A 16,547-nucleotide genomic window follows, 5' to 3' on the forward strand; every position below is an offset into this window, starting at 1 on the left:
ACAAAATTCAATACCTATGTATAATAAAAAGTCTCAGAAGAAAAATAGAAGAGCCCTTTCTCAGTATGATAAAAATGCATCTATCTAACACCATCCTTAATAGTGAAATACATGCTTTTGCTTAAGATCAGAAACAGCACATAGATATTTGTTCAAGCTAATACCATTCAACCTCATACTGCAAGTCTTGGCTAGTTGTGGTGAGGCAAGATAAAGAAAGGAAAAGGGTACAAACTAAAGGAAGCAGCAATATATTTTAATTCATCAACAACACATTTACAATAGACAATCTGAAGAAATGTACAAAACTATAACGAATAAGTGAATCTGACAAAATTGTAGGACACGAAGTCAACATACAAAAATCAAGTTTCTTATAGATAGTAGGAAACAATTTAAAAAATGAAAAAAGTTTAATTATACTTACTGTAGCATCTAAAAGCACTAACCATCTAGAAAGATGCAAGATATCTAACTGAAAAGCCATAAAATATTAGTAAAAATAAAGATAACCTAATAAATGGAGGAACATATAATGTTCAGGAATTAAATAATGTTGACTTTCTTCCATTTGTTCTGTAGAAACATTGCAATTATAAGCAAAACTCCAACAGGCTTTTCTTGTCGAAATTAACAAGTTGATTCTAAATTTTATATAGATAACCAAAGGATCTAGACTAACCAAACCAATATGTAGGAAGAGCAGAGCTGGAGGGGTTATACTGTCAGATTTTAAGAGTTACTTTAAGGCTCTGTACACAATACAGTGACACAATGCAGCGTTAATTGGTGTAAGGATAGGTAAATAGATCAATCAGAGAAAATGAAGTAGCCAGAGATCGATCCTCTCATAGAAGGTCAGTTGATTGTTTTACAAAGACGTCAAGGTAATTCAACATGGAAAGTTAAGTCTTTTCAACAAATGGTACCAAAACAACTGGATAAATCTATTGGGGGAAATGGGGAGAAGGACCAGGAAAAGCCACACAAATCACTGAAAATGGAAGAAAAAGTGGATACTTTGGAATTCATTAGAGTTAAAAAGTTTTGCTCATCAAAAGACATCTTTGAGAAGACTTGGGTTTCAGGGAGGGGAACGTGGCTGGCTGCACTGGAGGAGGTTGCCATGGCTACTCAAGCATTGCCTTCACTTATAATATGTTATTATACTAGCTCACACTAGTAGAAAGGAAAAGTATAAAGGAAGGTTACAAATCCAAGATGATGCCAAGAAATTGTCATGAAACACATGAACACCTCAATAGCTGTGTTGTGAAGATTGAGATGGGGTTAAAGGGAATATAGGAATCTTATCAGCTGGCCTGGTGACTGCACCGATGAAGAGCCACTGTTAAAACATTCTTCAGGAATATGGTATGGATGAACCTGTTTGCAGGGCAGGAGTAGAGACGCAGACATACCGAGTGGACTTGCGGACCCAGTGAGGGAAGGGGAGGGTGGGACGAGTTGAGAGAGTAGCATCGGCATGTAGGCACCACCATGCGTCAAGGCAGCAGCTAGCGGGAAGCCGCCGTGCAGTACAGGGAGCTGAGCATGTTGCTCTGTGATGACCTAGAGGGGTGGGATGGGGCTGAGGGGAGAGGCTCAAGAGGGAGGCGATACACGTATACCTGTAGCTGATTCACACTGTACAGCAGAAACTAAGAAAACACTGTAAAGCATTTATACTCCAATTAAAAATATATTACACAAAAAAAAGAATCAAAAAGAAAATTCCTCCATGCCTGCCAGTGGACGTACAGAGAGACCTGACCTATTGTGTAGAAACCTTGGTCCTACATCCGTATCTGCCCTGTTCCACCCATTGGCTTTTGGTGGTGGTGTTCCTCTTTCTAATTACTGGCAAGCCAGTGACAGTAGTTTGCATATAGTCTTACTTTCTCATCAGTTTGAGCTAAACAAACAAAAAACCCCACTGGCCCTTCTGACCTAACTGCCTTAGTATGACACTGCAAACAAATTATAGTTTCATTCCATTCCCACAGAATAGTGTCTTTTTCTCCTCAACCCTTCATATATTTAGGTCATAGTGGGAAGAGTCAGAAGGTTGGATGACAACTAGAGGTCTGTGTGCACATCCCCTTTGTGCTTCTGGGGGTGGGGGGGAGGTCTCCCTCTCCTGAGCCAGAGTGGAACTGTAACCGTGGAGCTTCTAAAATGACAGAATGTGAAAATTTCTTGAAAATTCAAAAGGCTTTCCCAGTACTTGGGCAATTTCTCTATTTTATATAAAATATATTTTATAGTTCTAATTTAGTCCATATTTTATTTCAAAGAGCAAACAGTTAACCTTTTCCCTTGATTTGAGTTCCTATAAATCAAAGTGGAGGTGCTCACACCCCTGCTAATACCGCCAGACTTCCCTGGTGGTCCAGTAGTCAAGACTCTGCACTTCCAATGGAGGGGGCACAGATTCTATCCCTGGTCAGGGAATTAAGATCTTGCACACCTAGCACAGCAAAAAAGTGAAAACAAAGTCGGAGGGGTGCTTATTAAGTTAAGAAAAAAATACCAGTTAATTCTGGTGCACATGCCCCCACCGTGGGACCAGGGGGGTTGGTGATGGTACGTCCATGGTGTAAGAGATTGAACTGTGTCCTCCAAAAAACACGAAAGGTAAGCTCAAAACAGGGAAGACATGTGCCTAAGACAAATTTTAAAAGTCATAAGCAACAGGCATACCGTACATAAGAGAAAGGGCCTTTCCTTTATTTATTTTTTTTCTTCTCACAAATTTTGTCAAAGGCTAAAAACCCTCTCATGCCAACTCAAAGCTGGCTTCTGCATCAAGCATGTGATAGTCATTCAGTCTCACAGCAGAATACACACTCAGTGATTCCATTTCTGTGAAGTTTAACAACAGCCCAAACTGACCTGTGGTCATGAAATGTTCTTGAAGATGAGAATCCACAGAACTTATGACCTGTCTAGACACCGCTCTGGGGAAGGCAATGGCAACCCACTCCAGTGTTCTTGCCTGGAGAATCCCAGGGATGGGGGAGCCTGGTGGGTTGCCATCTATGGGGTTGCACAGAGTCGGACACTACTGAAGCGACTTAGCAGCAGCAGCAGACACTGCTGATGGGCAGGAGGCCCACCTGACAGCCTCTGAAGCCTTTGCAGCTGTGTGCCCTTGCCCCACTCCCACCCCACCACCATAGGCAAGAGGGTGCAGCCGGAGCAGCCAGTGAGTCAGCATCAGGCAGGAAAGGTTAAAAATATATCCAGTGAATAGTGCTCCTCAGCTTCCCAGACAAATGAGCACACACGTGAGAAAATAGATACAGACGAAAGGTCTGTTTGAGGTCTTGCATAAATTAAGGGATTTTGGTGTGACAAAACTCTTGGAGTGAGAAAACGTCTTTACAGGAAGCAGCAGGAAACAGACCTAGGGTCTGCTCCTCTCCTTTCAGCGTCTCTTCTTCTTCTGAAAAACTTTTTGGCCTTGCCACATGGTATGTGGGATCTTAGATCCCTGAGCAGGGATTGAATCCACACCCCCTGCATTGGAAGTGTGGGGTCGTAACCACTGGACACAAGGAAGTCAGTCCCTCAGCACCTCTTCTTGCATCAGTACCAAACACTGTCCACCTTGGGTACCGGCTGTCTCCTAGCATCTTGGAGCCTGCCTCACTGGGCTCCCCTGCTCTGACCAGTAGGCTATGTCCTGAAGAGTTTCTTTCCTTCTTCTTGTTGCTATTTAGTCACTTAGTCATGTCCAACTCTTATTCAACTCCATGGACTGTAGCCCACCAGGCTTCCTCTGTCCATGGTATTTCCCAGGCAAGAATACTAGAGTGGGTTGCCATTTCCTTCTCCAGGGAATCTTCCCAACCCAGGGATAAAACCTGTGTCTCCTGCATTGACAGGCAGATTCCCTAACACTGAGCCACCAGGGAAGCCCTCTTTCCTTCTGAAAGTGAAAGTTGCTCAGTCATGTCCAACTCTTTGGGACCCCATGGATATATAGTCCATGGAATTCTCCAGGCCAGTACACTGGAGTGGGTAGCCTTTCCTTTCTCTAGGAGATCTTCCCAACCCTGGGATCGAACCCAGGTCTCCTGCATTGCAGGCAGGTTCTTTATCGGCTGAGCCACGAGGGAAGCCCTAGAATACTGGAGTGGGTAGCCTATCCCTCCTCCAGGTAGCAGATCTTCCTGACCCAGGAATCGAACCAGGGTCTACTGCCCATCAAAACTTCCTTATCCTATACCTCTGCTTTCTAGAACTTATTCTCTCCTAAGCGCTTTCAGTTAGTTGTCATCACTCTAATCCTTTCAGATAAATTTCATTAGAAATTTTTTATAGATAAAAAAGATGATTCTAATAGGCACTGTGACAACCAGGAAGAAAAATATTTTAAAATTACCCTTTTATTAAGTGCCTTTAGAATTGAACTATTGTGATGTCTGACAGTCTAGTGGTCAGGACTCTGTACTTCCACTGCAGGGGGCGCAGGTTTGATTCCTGGTCAGGGAACTAAGAGCCCACATGCCACTTGGTGCAGCCAAAAGTTTAAAGAAAAAATTGAACTATTTGTGACACTTACTAGTTGTACTTGTCTTATGAGAATATAGTGGCACATCTTATTCCATGACCCTTACCAAGAGCTCCTCCTTTCTCTGTGACTTGGACATGTTATCATGCTTCTTAATTTATCCTAGCGCGTTTAGTTTGTTAAACCTTCTGAATTTGGAGCTGATGATTCCTATATGAAAACCACTTCCATTCATTCGTTCCATTGGCATAAATTGAACACACTGCCCAGTGGAGCAGAGATCTAGCGTACAAATGGTATTGCAGTGCCATGTAATATGTTCCATAATAAAGGAAAAAAGGACTCTGAGCACAGAGAAGAGGTGGTATTGCGAGAGACAACCAATAAAGGATGATGGGGACACATAAGAAGGGACTTTGTAAACCATTTTGAGCAATGTAAACTTTACTTAAATGTAAAACAGGAAGCCAAGAGTGGTTCTAAGCAAGGGTAAGATTTTATCAGATTTGTATTTTGGCTGGAAAACCTGTGGCAAAATACATCATGTAACTTCTGTTCACCAAGATAAAGGTGTCCCTTAAGGTAGCAAGCAAGTAATATTCCTCGAAACACCTTTATTCCCATGGCCTTGAGACTTTGGTGTATGCTCCAAGACAGCTTTTCCAGGTGATACCCAGCTTCCTCATGGGCCATGTAGATTTCCCCTCACCTGAGAAAGACAGAGGAGTAGAGGAGGCCAAGGAATTGGGAAGTTAGAGTGTGTGGCTGTGCAGAGCATACTGAATAGCAGGATGTGACAAAAGAAGGTTCTGTGCATGGGAAAGACCTTTGAGTTCAGTTCTTGTAGAGATGAGGGTGGAGGGGAGCAGGAAATTGCAAGAATTTTCAAAAGGCTAAGGCTCCTGTCTACATGTGGAAAAATAATTATCTGAAGAACATTGACTTCGAACTACTTCCGTTGGAGAGCAATTAATAACTTGATTTTTACCAATAAGAAAATGCGACCTTTGGATACCAAACAGCTTTTCATTAAAAAGAAACATGAAAATGTTGACAATTTAGAATAATTCCACTTTCAGCATGTTTCAACTACATCGTCTTGGGCAAGTCACTGAACCTTCTGAGTATCTCCGTTCCAGGAACTAGATAATAGAGTATGCAGTAAACAGTAACAGTTCCATGTACAGACTGATTTTTATTATCAGCAGTGATTACATGTTAAGCAGAGCACTACAGAACAGGAAAGTGAATAGGAGGGGGATTAAAAATATATTGAGAAACCCATTTGTTAATGCTTACTGACACATTCTTGAAGAGCTTTTATGGTAACCCACAGTTAAACTTAGATCTTTATTTTCAGCCCTTTATTTGGAACTGAGTAATAAGAATGTGTCCTTTCCTGAAGGAGTGAGGCAGTGAATGACTCAGACTGAACCAGGCTGCCAGAACAGTTCCCTCATCACGGCAATTTGATGTTTATGTTAATTTGCCATCGAGAGAGCATTTATAAAGATCAGGTAGAATCACCTAATGCTTATTTTAAACAAAAGAAAAAAGGATTTTGCATCAGTCCTGAAGGAATAAGTGTAGGAGAAATAAGTACACCCCTCTAGATGGTCAGTGCTTCACATACATTTCTTCCCCATCCTGGGGGGCAGGGAGGGGAGAGGTTATTAACTCAGCTTCCCAGATGAGGGAGGAGATAAAACGAGCTGCTCAAGGTCACGCAGTTAGTAAATGGCAGAGAAATCCCTTATGTCTCCAAATACTGAAGTCTTTCCCTATATTCCTGGGCTTCTCAAGGGATCCAGGCTTCTTTCTGCTCAGGGCGTTGAGGCTGGGTCCTGGCACTGTCTGCTTCCCCACGGAGGGTGGAATGACTTGTGACTGTAGCTTGAATCATTCCTTTTTTAGACGTTTAGTGTAGTTTATAGAACCTGTTGTTTTCTGGGTTCTGCACACTTTCTTCAACAAATTGGGGAGAGTCTTCAGACTCTGAACAGAGAGATGGTTTTTCTGCGTGAATGGTGGATGCAAGAGTCTCAGGGGGAAAGGATGACCCACAAAGCTCAGGTAAACAGATGGCCAAGGACCAGGGGCCGCCTGAGACCAGGAAATGGCTCGGTGAACAAGCATCTTGTGTATTCTCTTCTGGGCAGTTAAAAAAAAAAAAAAAAGCTTTTGCTTTTAATCATCTTATTATATATTGTGAATCTTTATCATTTTTTATCCTTTCTTCTCAAAATGCTATACTTCTACTGTCTTTCCGTGAGTTCTTTGGCGCCTTTTGTTTCTTTACTGAGGTCCAGGGTTCTGAAGATCCTCCAATTTCTCTGAGGTCATTTTTCTGTATCTTGCCACCTCCATATAATGTCAGTTCATAGATATCACATACGGAACCTTTTCCATTTCACTCTCAGATCCCTAGTACTTAGAAACAACTCTCCAGGAACTTCTGTGGTGATCCAGTGGTTAAGACTTTGCCTTCCAAAGCAAGGAGTGGGAGTTTGGTCCCTGGTTAAGGAATTAAGAACCCACGTGCCCCTCAGCCAAAAACAGAACATAAACAACAGAAGCAATATTGTAATAAAATACAATAAAGGCTTTAAAAATGGTCCACTTCCCCAAAAAAAAGTTAAAAAAAGAAACAACTCTCCAGATCCTATTAAGAGTCAGGTATTTATATTTATAATTATTACATAAATGTTTTTATTACAAAGTAATGCATTCTCATTATAAAAAAAAACCCAGCTAGTCCCCAAAGATATAAGTTAAAAAGTAAAAATCCCTTCTCTCCTTCCCCACCCTCTAAATCCCCAAGCCATCCACCCCAGAGGTAAATAGTCTTAATCGTCCATTGAGTGAGCAGCCAGCCATTCCTTTTTTACATATATACAAACAGAATCATATCTTAATACTCTTATGCAACTTTCTTTTCATTTACAATTTCTCTTAAAGATGTTTCTACAGCAACAGAGTCAGATCCATTTATTATTTTGAAGTTCATGGTTTTGTATTTTGTATGGCTATAACATGAATTATAGGTTTAAGGCATCCCCCTTGGGTGGGAGAATGTTTTCATTGTTTTTCTATTGCACAGGATGCTTTAGTGAATATTCCTGGATATACATCTTTGCTTATTTTGTATGCATGTATATGTGGAACATTTTTCTAAAAGTAGAATTCTTAGTGCATTTTATTAGGTCTTAGAAACTTTCCTCACCCTCCCTGGAAGGATACGGATAAAATTGATGTTTCTTCATTTATCTGTGGTTTATTCAATGCTTCTATTAATGCTATAGGAGTTTTCATTAAGCTTCGGAGGAAACACATCGACAGAACTTAAGGAATTTGTGTCCTTAAGTTCTGTGTCATATGTCCCAGGTCAAATGTCCAATTAGTAGTGCAGCCCAGACTGCCACTTAGGGCGGTTCAGTTCAGTTCAGTCCCTCAGTCATGTCCGACTCTTTGCGACCCCATGGACTTGCAGCACGCCAGGCCTCCCTGTCCATCACCAACTCCCGGAGTTTACTCAAATTCATGTCCATTGAGTTGGTGATGCCATCCAACCATCTCATCCTCTGTTGTCCCCTTCTTCTCCTGCTTTCAATCTTTCCCAGCATCAGGGTCTTTTCAAATGAGTCAGTTCTTCACATCAGGTGGCCAAAGTGCTGGCTTCAACATCAGGTCTTCAGCTTCAACATCAGTCCTTCCAATAAATATTCAGGACTGATTTCCTTTAGGATGGATTGGGTTGGATCTCTTTGCAGTCCAAGGGACTCTCAAGAGTCTTCTCCAATACCACAATTCAAAAGCATCAATTCTTTGGCACTCAGCTTTGCTTATAGTCCAACTCTCACATCCATACATGACTACTGGAAAAACCATAGCGTTAGATAGATGAATGTTTATTGGCAAAATAATGTCTCTGCTTTTTAAAATGCTGTATAGGTTGGTCTTAACTTTTCTTCCATGGAGCAAGCATCTTAATTTCATGCCTGCAATCACCATCTGCAGTGATTTTGGAGTCCCAAAAAGTAAAATCTGTCACTGTTTCCATTGTTTGCCCATCTATTTACCGTGAAGTGATGGGAACAGATGCCATGATCTTAGTTTTCTGAATGTTGAGGTTTAAGCCAACTTTTTCACTCTCCTCTTTCACTTTCATCAAGAGGCTTTTGCCGTAAGGGTGGTGTCATCTGCATATCTGAGGTTATTGATATTTCTGCCGACAATCTTGATTCCAGCTTGTTCTTCATCCTGCCTGGTACTTCGCATGATGTAATCTGCATATAAGATAAATAAGTAGGGTGACAATATACACCCTTGACGTACTCCTTTCCTGATTTGGTACCAGTCTGTTGTTCCATGTCCAGTTCTGACTGTTGCTTCTTGACCTGCATACAGATTTCTCAGGAGGCAGGTAAAGTGGTCTGGTATTCCATTCTCTTTAAGAATTTTCCACAGTTTGTTGGATCCACACAGCCAAAGGCTTTGGTGTAGGTAATAAAGCAGAAGTAGATGTTTCTGTTAAACTGAGGGTATAAAAGTTTAAAACAAAAATAGTCCTTTGTTTTTATTACATTTTTTAAGATGGGATGTTTCTGCAAAGTGCCTTTCCTTGTGGCATGTTGGGAAGACACACTAGGGAGGCTCCCTTGTGCTTTCTAGGCATATCCTCTCTGTGCTCTTCTCTCCACATTGCCACGCTTTTCCTGGGGAGCTAAGCATCATTTTTCTGAATGCTGCATCCTGGGAGGTCTAACTGTGAATGGATGGAGATGAGAGGAGCTGATGGACGAGGGGTGGTGATGGACTGGAAGGCTCCAGGACTGACTGATGTAGAAAGAGTTCCTGCACAGTTAGGGCATGACCAAAAATTTTTAAATATGTTTGCTTTGTTTAGTAGAAGCCTATGGGTCTCAGTGTTAGACCCTGACAAGGAGTGTGAATGAAAATCTTTCTCTGTTATCTTTGGGTCTTCAGATCTTACTGTGGTTTAGAGAATGAGGCAAGTGGTATTTTATTTGAAAGATGCTTGTTAGTTCTACTAAGCAGTGAGTAGAATCGTAACTGAGACTGTGGAATCTTGTCATCTTTGTCTTTAGTTTTTAGACCTGTCACCCTTTCATTTCTTGTTATTTCTTTGGGAGTATTATATTGGAAATTTTAGAGGAGCTGTGGCTGTTATAATAACCCCCAAATGTTACTTGTATATATTATAAAAATTTTAAGTTATGTATTTTATATTTTTAGTCTATTATCCCTTTTTTTGTTGTTTTGGAATAGTAGGAGCCAAGTGCAAAGTGATAAGTTTTAGACCATGGTTATATAAAGACATAATCACAACCATAGATCCCTTCATGTATGTAGTAATTTTATTTTTTGTAGTTTAAATCCAACTTTAGATAATTAAATATTTACAGAACATGCATCTTCACCCTAAATATTTCCTATGTATGGAACCATATGTCTTGCCAAATGTAGAAAAAATAATTTACAACATATTCAAGGACTTTGAATCTACTTATTTTTAAAGTAAATCATGTATAAAGGTGTTTTGATACATATAGTCATGCCTAAATGATACATTTCCATTCTCCTAGTTCAAAATATAGCAAACCTGGATAGATTAAGTACTAGGTTTTAGCAGTAGATATTTTCAAGTGTAACTTTTGTGGACTGGTCTCCATTAGGATAAGATATGTGTCATTGTTTGCTTGTTCAATAATGATTGTTGGGAGCACAGTAAACTTGAGAGGGATGAGTGAGCCTGGAAGAATATTTGACTAGCAAGACTTTTCCTTGTATGAAACTGAAGGAAATTGTTTTGGGTTGGCCAAAAAGTTTCTTCAGGTTTTTCCATAAAATGTTATGGAAAACCCAAATGAACTTTTTGGCCAAACAGATGGCACAGTGGTGAAGAATCTGCCTGACAATGCAGGAGACACAAGAGATTCAGGTTCAGTCCCTGGGTTGGGAAGATTGTCTCGAAAAGAAAATGGCAACTCACTCCAGTATTCTTGCCTGGGAAATCCCAGAGAGAGAGCCTGGCAGGCTACAGTCCATGGGGTCACAAAGAGTGGGACAGGACTGCACACACAGGCACACCACGATAGATGTTTAGAGAAAGTCCTTTAAACCTCAGAAGTCCTTCAGATCCTTATTAGATGGCAGCTTCATCAATACTGGTCTCACCACCAGCATCTGTCATTCTTCTTCTTTAATAAATGAAACTGTTTACACACGCCTACTAACAGAAACCCCAATGTAACACCTTCTTCACCTATCAGTTCAGTTCAGTTCAGTCGCTCAGTCGTGTCCGACTCTTTGTGACCCCATGAATTGCAGCACACCAGGCCTCCCTGTCCATCACCAACTCCTGGAGTTCATTCAGATTCACATCCATCGAGTCAGTGATGCCATCCAGCCTCTGTCATCCCCTTCTCCTCCTGCCCCCAATCCCTCCCAGCATCAGAGTCTTTTCCAATGAGTCAACTCTTTGCATGAGATGGCCAAAGTACTGGAGTTTCAGCTTTAGCATCATTCCTTCCAAAGAAATCCCAGGGCTGATCTCCTTCAGAATGGACTGGTTGGATCTCCTTGCAGTCCAAGGGACTCTCAAGAGTCTTCTCCAACACCACAGTTCAAAAGCATCAATTCTTCGGCCCTCAGCCTTCTTCACAGTCCAAGTCTCACATCCATACATAACCACTGGAAAAACCATAGCCTCAACTAGGTGGACGTTAGTCGGCAAAGTAATGTCTCTGCTTTAGAATATGCTATCTAGGTTGCTCATAACTTTTCTTCCAAGGAGTAAGCATCTTTTCATTTCATGGCTGCAGTCACCATCTGCAGTGATTTTGGAGCCCCAAAAAATAAAATCTGACAATGTTTCCCCATCTATTTCTCATGAAAGTGGTTTAATTCACAGCCAGTTTCACTGACCTGGAGCAAGTAACACTTGACAAGTCAATTAGGGAAGTAGAATTGCTGTGTCTGACACTACTAGGAAACTTGCTCAGATCTTTAAAATACCAGGCGTGAAACAGGAGCGGCACACCTTTCAGTGTCAGAGCTTTGGACAGAGCACTGGACTGTGCTGGCCACTGACTGGTCTATCTTTAAGTATTATTCTTCCAGAGAAGCACCCGGCCTTACACCCACTGAACAAAGACAGCAGAGGTCAATTTTCTATCTCTGGTGTTGTATCTATATTTGCAAAAGAAAATAATTTTAAAGGATTCTTCTATTTTGTACATATTTTTAAAATGTATATTCTTTTCTCTGTGCTTGTTTTTTCTTCCTGAATTTGTTGTGTTCGGTATCCAAAAAGTATAAGCAATCAAGCTGACTTTAAAGCTAGCTAAAAAAAAAATCATGTTTGATCAAATGGGTGGATAATCTGTGCAGATTTGTTTGAAATGGGGGACTGCTCTGAAGTTTATCACAATGCCTAGCACATCCCACCACTTTAATCAGCTGATTGACTTTTGTAAGCCTCTGAAGAAACTTCCAGGGACTTCACTGGTGGTCTGGTGGCTTAGAGTCTGCACTCCCAGTGCAGGAGGTCCAGGTTGGATCCTTGGTCAGGGAACTAGATCCCACATACCACAACTAAAAGAGTTCTCATGCCACGACTGAGACCCAGTGCAGCCAAATAAATGAATAGATTTTTTTTTTTAAAGGAAGAAACTTGCAGTGTTGAAGAACCGTTCCTTAAAATGCCCATAGGGGTACACCCCGCCTTAGACCTTAACACAGAATTCCTCTCAACAAAATTGGGGGAAACAAACCTCTAGGCAAAGCATAGTGAGTTCCCAAGAGGCAATATTAAAGGTAAAAGGAAATTGGTGGTTCGGGGGTGACACACTTCCTCTCTTGCTGGCCCTGAATGTGTCTCTCTTTCTCTCACCCCGCCCTCCTACACCTCTGCGAACAGTTTATATCCTGTGGTCATACACTCAGCAGCTGTTACATGTTCTTTGGTCCTTAGGTTACTTAGTGCCAAAAGCAGCTCACTTCTATCCTGCTTCACACACTTCAAATAAAATATCTTTATGTCTAGCGGTAGCTGCTAGTATTGGAAAGAAAAAAGGGAAAAGTTCTTGAAAATATGCCTTAGGTAGTTCTTCCAGTAGCGAGATTTTTTGTGGGTTTCCTATTTTTGGTAGATTGATGGGGGGTTGGGGTGCAGTACAGATAATCCTCTCAGGGGTATTTCATATGGGGGCAGAAGATATTACTAAAAGTGTGGATACAGGAAAAGACAAGGCTCCAGGTAAGAAAGGCAGGCAGTGAAAGCACATTTGGCTGTCCCATCTGGGGAAACAAAGACATTTAAGCTTGGACAACAGACTGGTTCCAAATAGGAAAAGGAGTACATCAAGGCTGTATATTGTCACCCTGCTTATTTAACTTATATGCAGAGTACATCATGAGAAACGCAGGGCTGGAAGAAGCACAAGCTGGAATCAAGATTGCTAGGAGAAATATCAATAACCTCAGATATGCAGATGACACCACTCTTATGGCAGAAGATGAAGAGGAACTACAGAGCCTCTTGATGAACATGAAAGAGGAGAGTGAAAAAGTTGGCTTAAAGCTCAACATTCAGAAAACAAAGATCATGGCATCTGGTCCCAGTACTTCATAGGAAATGATGGGGAAACAGTGGAAACAGTGTCAGACTTTCTTTTGGGGGGCTCCAAAATCACTGCAGATGGTGATTGTAGCCATGAAATTAAAAGACGCTTACTCCTTGAAAGGAAAGTTATGACCAACCTAGATAGTATATTAAAAAGCAGAGACATTACTTTGCCAAAAAAGGTCCGTCTAGTCAAGGCTGTGGTTTTTCCTGTGGTCATGTATGGATATGAAAGTTGGACTGTGAAGAAAGCTGAGCACTGAAGAATTGATGCTTGCCTTGGACTGCAAGGAGATCCAACCAGTCCTTTCTGAAGGAGATCAGTTCTAGATGTTCTTTGGAAGGACTGATGCTAAAGCTGAAACTCCAGTACTTTGGCCACCTCATGTGAAGAGTTGACTCATTGGAAAAGAGTCTGATGCTGGGAGGGATTGGGGGCAGGAGGAGAAGGGGACGACAGAGGATGAGATGGCTGGATGGCATCACTGACTCGATGGATGTGAGTTTGAGTGAACTCCGGGAGTTGGTGATGGACAGGGAGGCCTGGCGTGCTGCGATTCATGGGGTCGCAAAGAGTTGGACATGAGCAACTGAACTGAACTGAACTGAAGCTTGGACATAATAGAAATTTAGAGACAATTGCTAGAAACGCCTGAAAGTCAGAATTAAATACTTTAGATCTGATTTGAAAGCCATGAGGAGACTTTTGATTTGGACAGTGAATGATCAGAATCATATTTTAGTGTTTTACTCACGTGAATATGTGCTCGTGTCAAAACACACATGTATTAAACGTCAGATTGTGAAATACTGATTTTAGTCTGTGGGTCATCAGCTGATCCTGAAGGTCTCTTTCTCTCTCTTCTCATCCCACAGGTTGTTATTTTGTACTTTGAGCCAAGCACATTTCGCTGTATTCTCCTAAGATGGGTCCGCCTTCTCGGTTTTGCTACTGTTTATGGAACTGTCACTCTCAAGCTTCACAGGTATATTTTATTAGTTCTCATTCCCATGGGAGGATCAAAGTGTTTCGCTTAGCATATAATTGCAAGCTCAGTCAGGAATTTACTACCTAAATTCCTGAAATTTATTTCAGGAATTTAGGTAATAAAATCATACATGCTTTTCATTTTCAAGGCAATATCTTTAGGATTCTCTGGGAAAACCTTTAATACAATTGAATTTGAGCAATGTGCTTTAGTAGAATGTGCCACTGGTTATGGAAAGGTTAATTCTGAACAAATAATAAGTTTACAATGAATGTGAAATAGTATTTACTCACTAAGAACAGGAAGAAAGACAATACAGCTGAAATAATCAAGCCCAGAGCTACCAAACAATCCTTTATAGTAGAATTCAGCAATATGCTTGCCAGACAAAAAGCTGCTGTCCTCCACTCCTGAGTTCCACTTCCCAGGGCAATCCTGCTTTTATTCCTTGGGTGAATTTCCAAAAAATGGTGTTCTTGGTTTCCTTCCTTATCCAATATTCTCCAGTGCTTATCAGCCTTATAAATTGGAGAACATGGTAAATTCCCTTATATTTTAGTTTCAAAATCGACTACTTTTAGAAATGTAGGGACTTTCCTGGCCGTCCAGTGGTTAAGACGTGGCCTTCCAATGCAGAGGGGATACAGGTTTGATCCCTGGTGGAGGAGCTAAGATCCCACATGCATTATGGCCAAAAAACCAAGACATAAAACAGAAGCAAAATTGTAACAAATTCAATAAAGATGTTAAGAATGGTCCATATCAAAAAAATCTTAAACAAAAATCTTTTCAGTGTATATGATAAATATTATGAAGAAAGTGGTGATAAAATAAATTACCAGTCCGCAAAGAGTAGGGATAGCTGGAAATGATTCCAGGGCTTTCCCTTGCCTCCACTTCCCAAATGGTAGTGGTGCCAAAGAACATAGGAGGTAAAATAGAAATTTCTCCTGCAGGATAACACTGTAGTTCAGTAGAAGAAACCCTTTACGTTGATCAGGTTTAAAGCTGCTTTAATAATCACAGTAGGCCATTCATGTGTTCATGCTAATTTGACTGTAAATATTTCTCAATAAATGTATCTTGATATGGCCCATGCATGTGACAGTTTATCTTAGATGACATAAATATGTCTTTAAATATTTGTCTTTAAATGCCATCCCTTCAACATTTATTAAAATGTGATCACTGCATACTCTGTATTATGCAATAATCCCACTTAAAATTGGAGTATAATTGCTTTACAATGTTGTGTTAGTTTCTACTGTACATCGGTGTGATTCAGCTATAGGTATACATATATCCTCCCCTCACTCTTGAGCCTCCCTCCCACCTCCCCTCCACCGTCCCACCCCTCTAAGGTCATCACAGAGCACCGAGCTGAGTTCCCTGTGCAGCACTCTAGCTTCTCACTAGTAGTGAATTCATGTCAGTGCCACTCTGCCAGTTCATTCCACTCTATTTCTCTTATTATTTTTTGTACTTACTTTAATAACTAGGAATACTCCTGATTATCTTTTTGAAACAAATGTAGATATCCTTAACTCTCTCAAGATTCCTTTCTTATGTATGTTGTATAGTAACTTCAGGAGGTTCAGTTTAAATCTCAGTTTAGCATCTAGGAAATTATAGTCCTGTATTTCCTACAAAAGAAAGGATTAGATGAGTCTCTTGCAGAAGGAAGTGGCAACCCACTCCAGTAATCTCGCCTGGAGAATCCCATGGACTGAGGAGCCTGGCAGGCTACAGTCCATGGGGGTGCAAGAGTCGGACATGACTAGACTAAACTACCACCAGGTGAGTCTCTAGTGTTCTTCCTGATGCTGACTTTATTATTTCCATATCACAGCACACTTTGCTCTCATGTCCATTTCAATCTCTGTTCCTTATATGATAACTGTTTTTCAACTGGTGCTCACTAAAGGAAATTGACAGTCTATTGACATTGACAGCCTATCATGGACAGTAAGACTTCTGGAATTCCCAGAAGAATAGATGGCCTCTTGAGAATGATCTCTCTCCCTGTGAGTCTTAGGGTCCTCTGTTATATGCTACAGTTTGCTTATGTAATTATTTTTTTGATTTTTAACTAATTATCTTCTTGAAGTGAGGGTCTTACATTGAATCCCCAGCTCTGAGCACAATGACTGACACATGGTGGGTGCTTAATGCTTAGTAGTTGATTAATGGATGAATGAAAATGTCAGCTGCAGAATTGGAAACAGCTTCCCACAGTTCCCTCCACACCTAACACATTCCTATTCCCCTGATTTATTGCATGTCCTCAAGTGTCTGAAACACGTGACACCATGGTCTGCAAGAGGCTGATTGTGGGACAAAAACACAACATTATTGGGTTGGCCAAAAAGTTCATTCTAGTTTTTCCATAAGA

At 40.9% G+C, this 16,547-nt stretch overlaps 1 protein-coding gene across 1 annotated transcript in view; it reads left to right on the top strand.

Annotated features, from left to right (window-relative positions):
* GPR158 (G protein-coupled receptor 158) overlaps positions 1–16,547 on the top strand; it is a 298,586-nt gene that overhangs the window by 246,436 nt on the left and 35,603 nt on the right. Inside the window, exon 6 of the mRNA XM_052651252.1 lies at positions 14,043–14,152. Within this exon, the coding sequence (XP_052507212.1) occupies positions 14,043–14,152 (110 nt within the window). The remainder of the gene's footprint in view (positions 1–14,042; positions 14,153–16,547) is intronic.

This window comes from Budorcas taxicolor, chromosome 13 (assembly GCF_023091745.1).
Source record: "Budorcas taxicolor isolate Tak-1 chromosome 13, Takin1.1, whole genome shotgun sequence".
NCBI lineage: Eukaryota > Metazoa > Chordata > Mammalia > Artiodactyla > Bovidae > Budorcas > Budorcas taxicolor.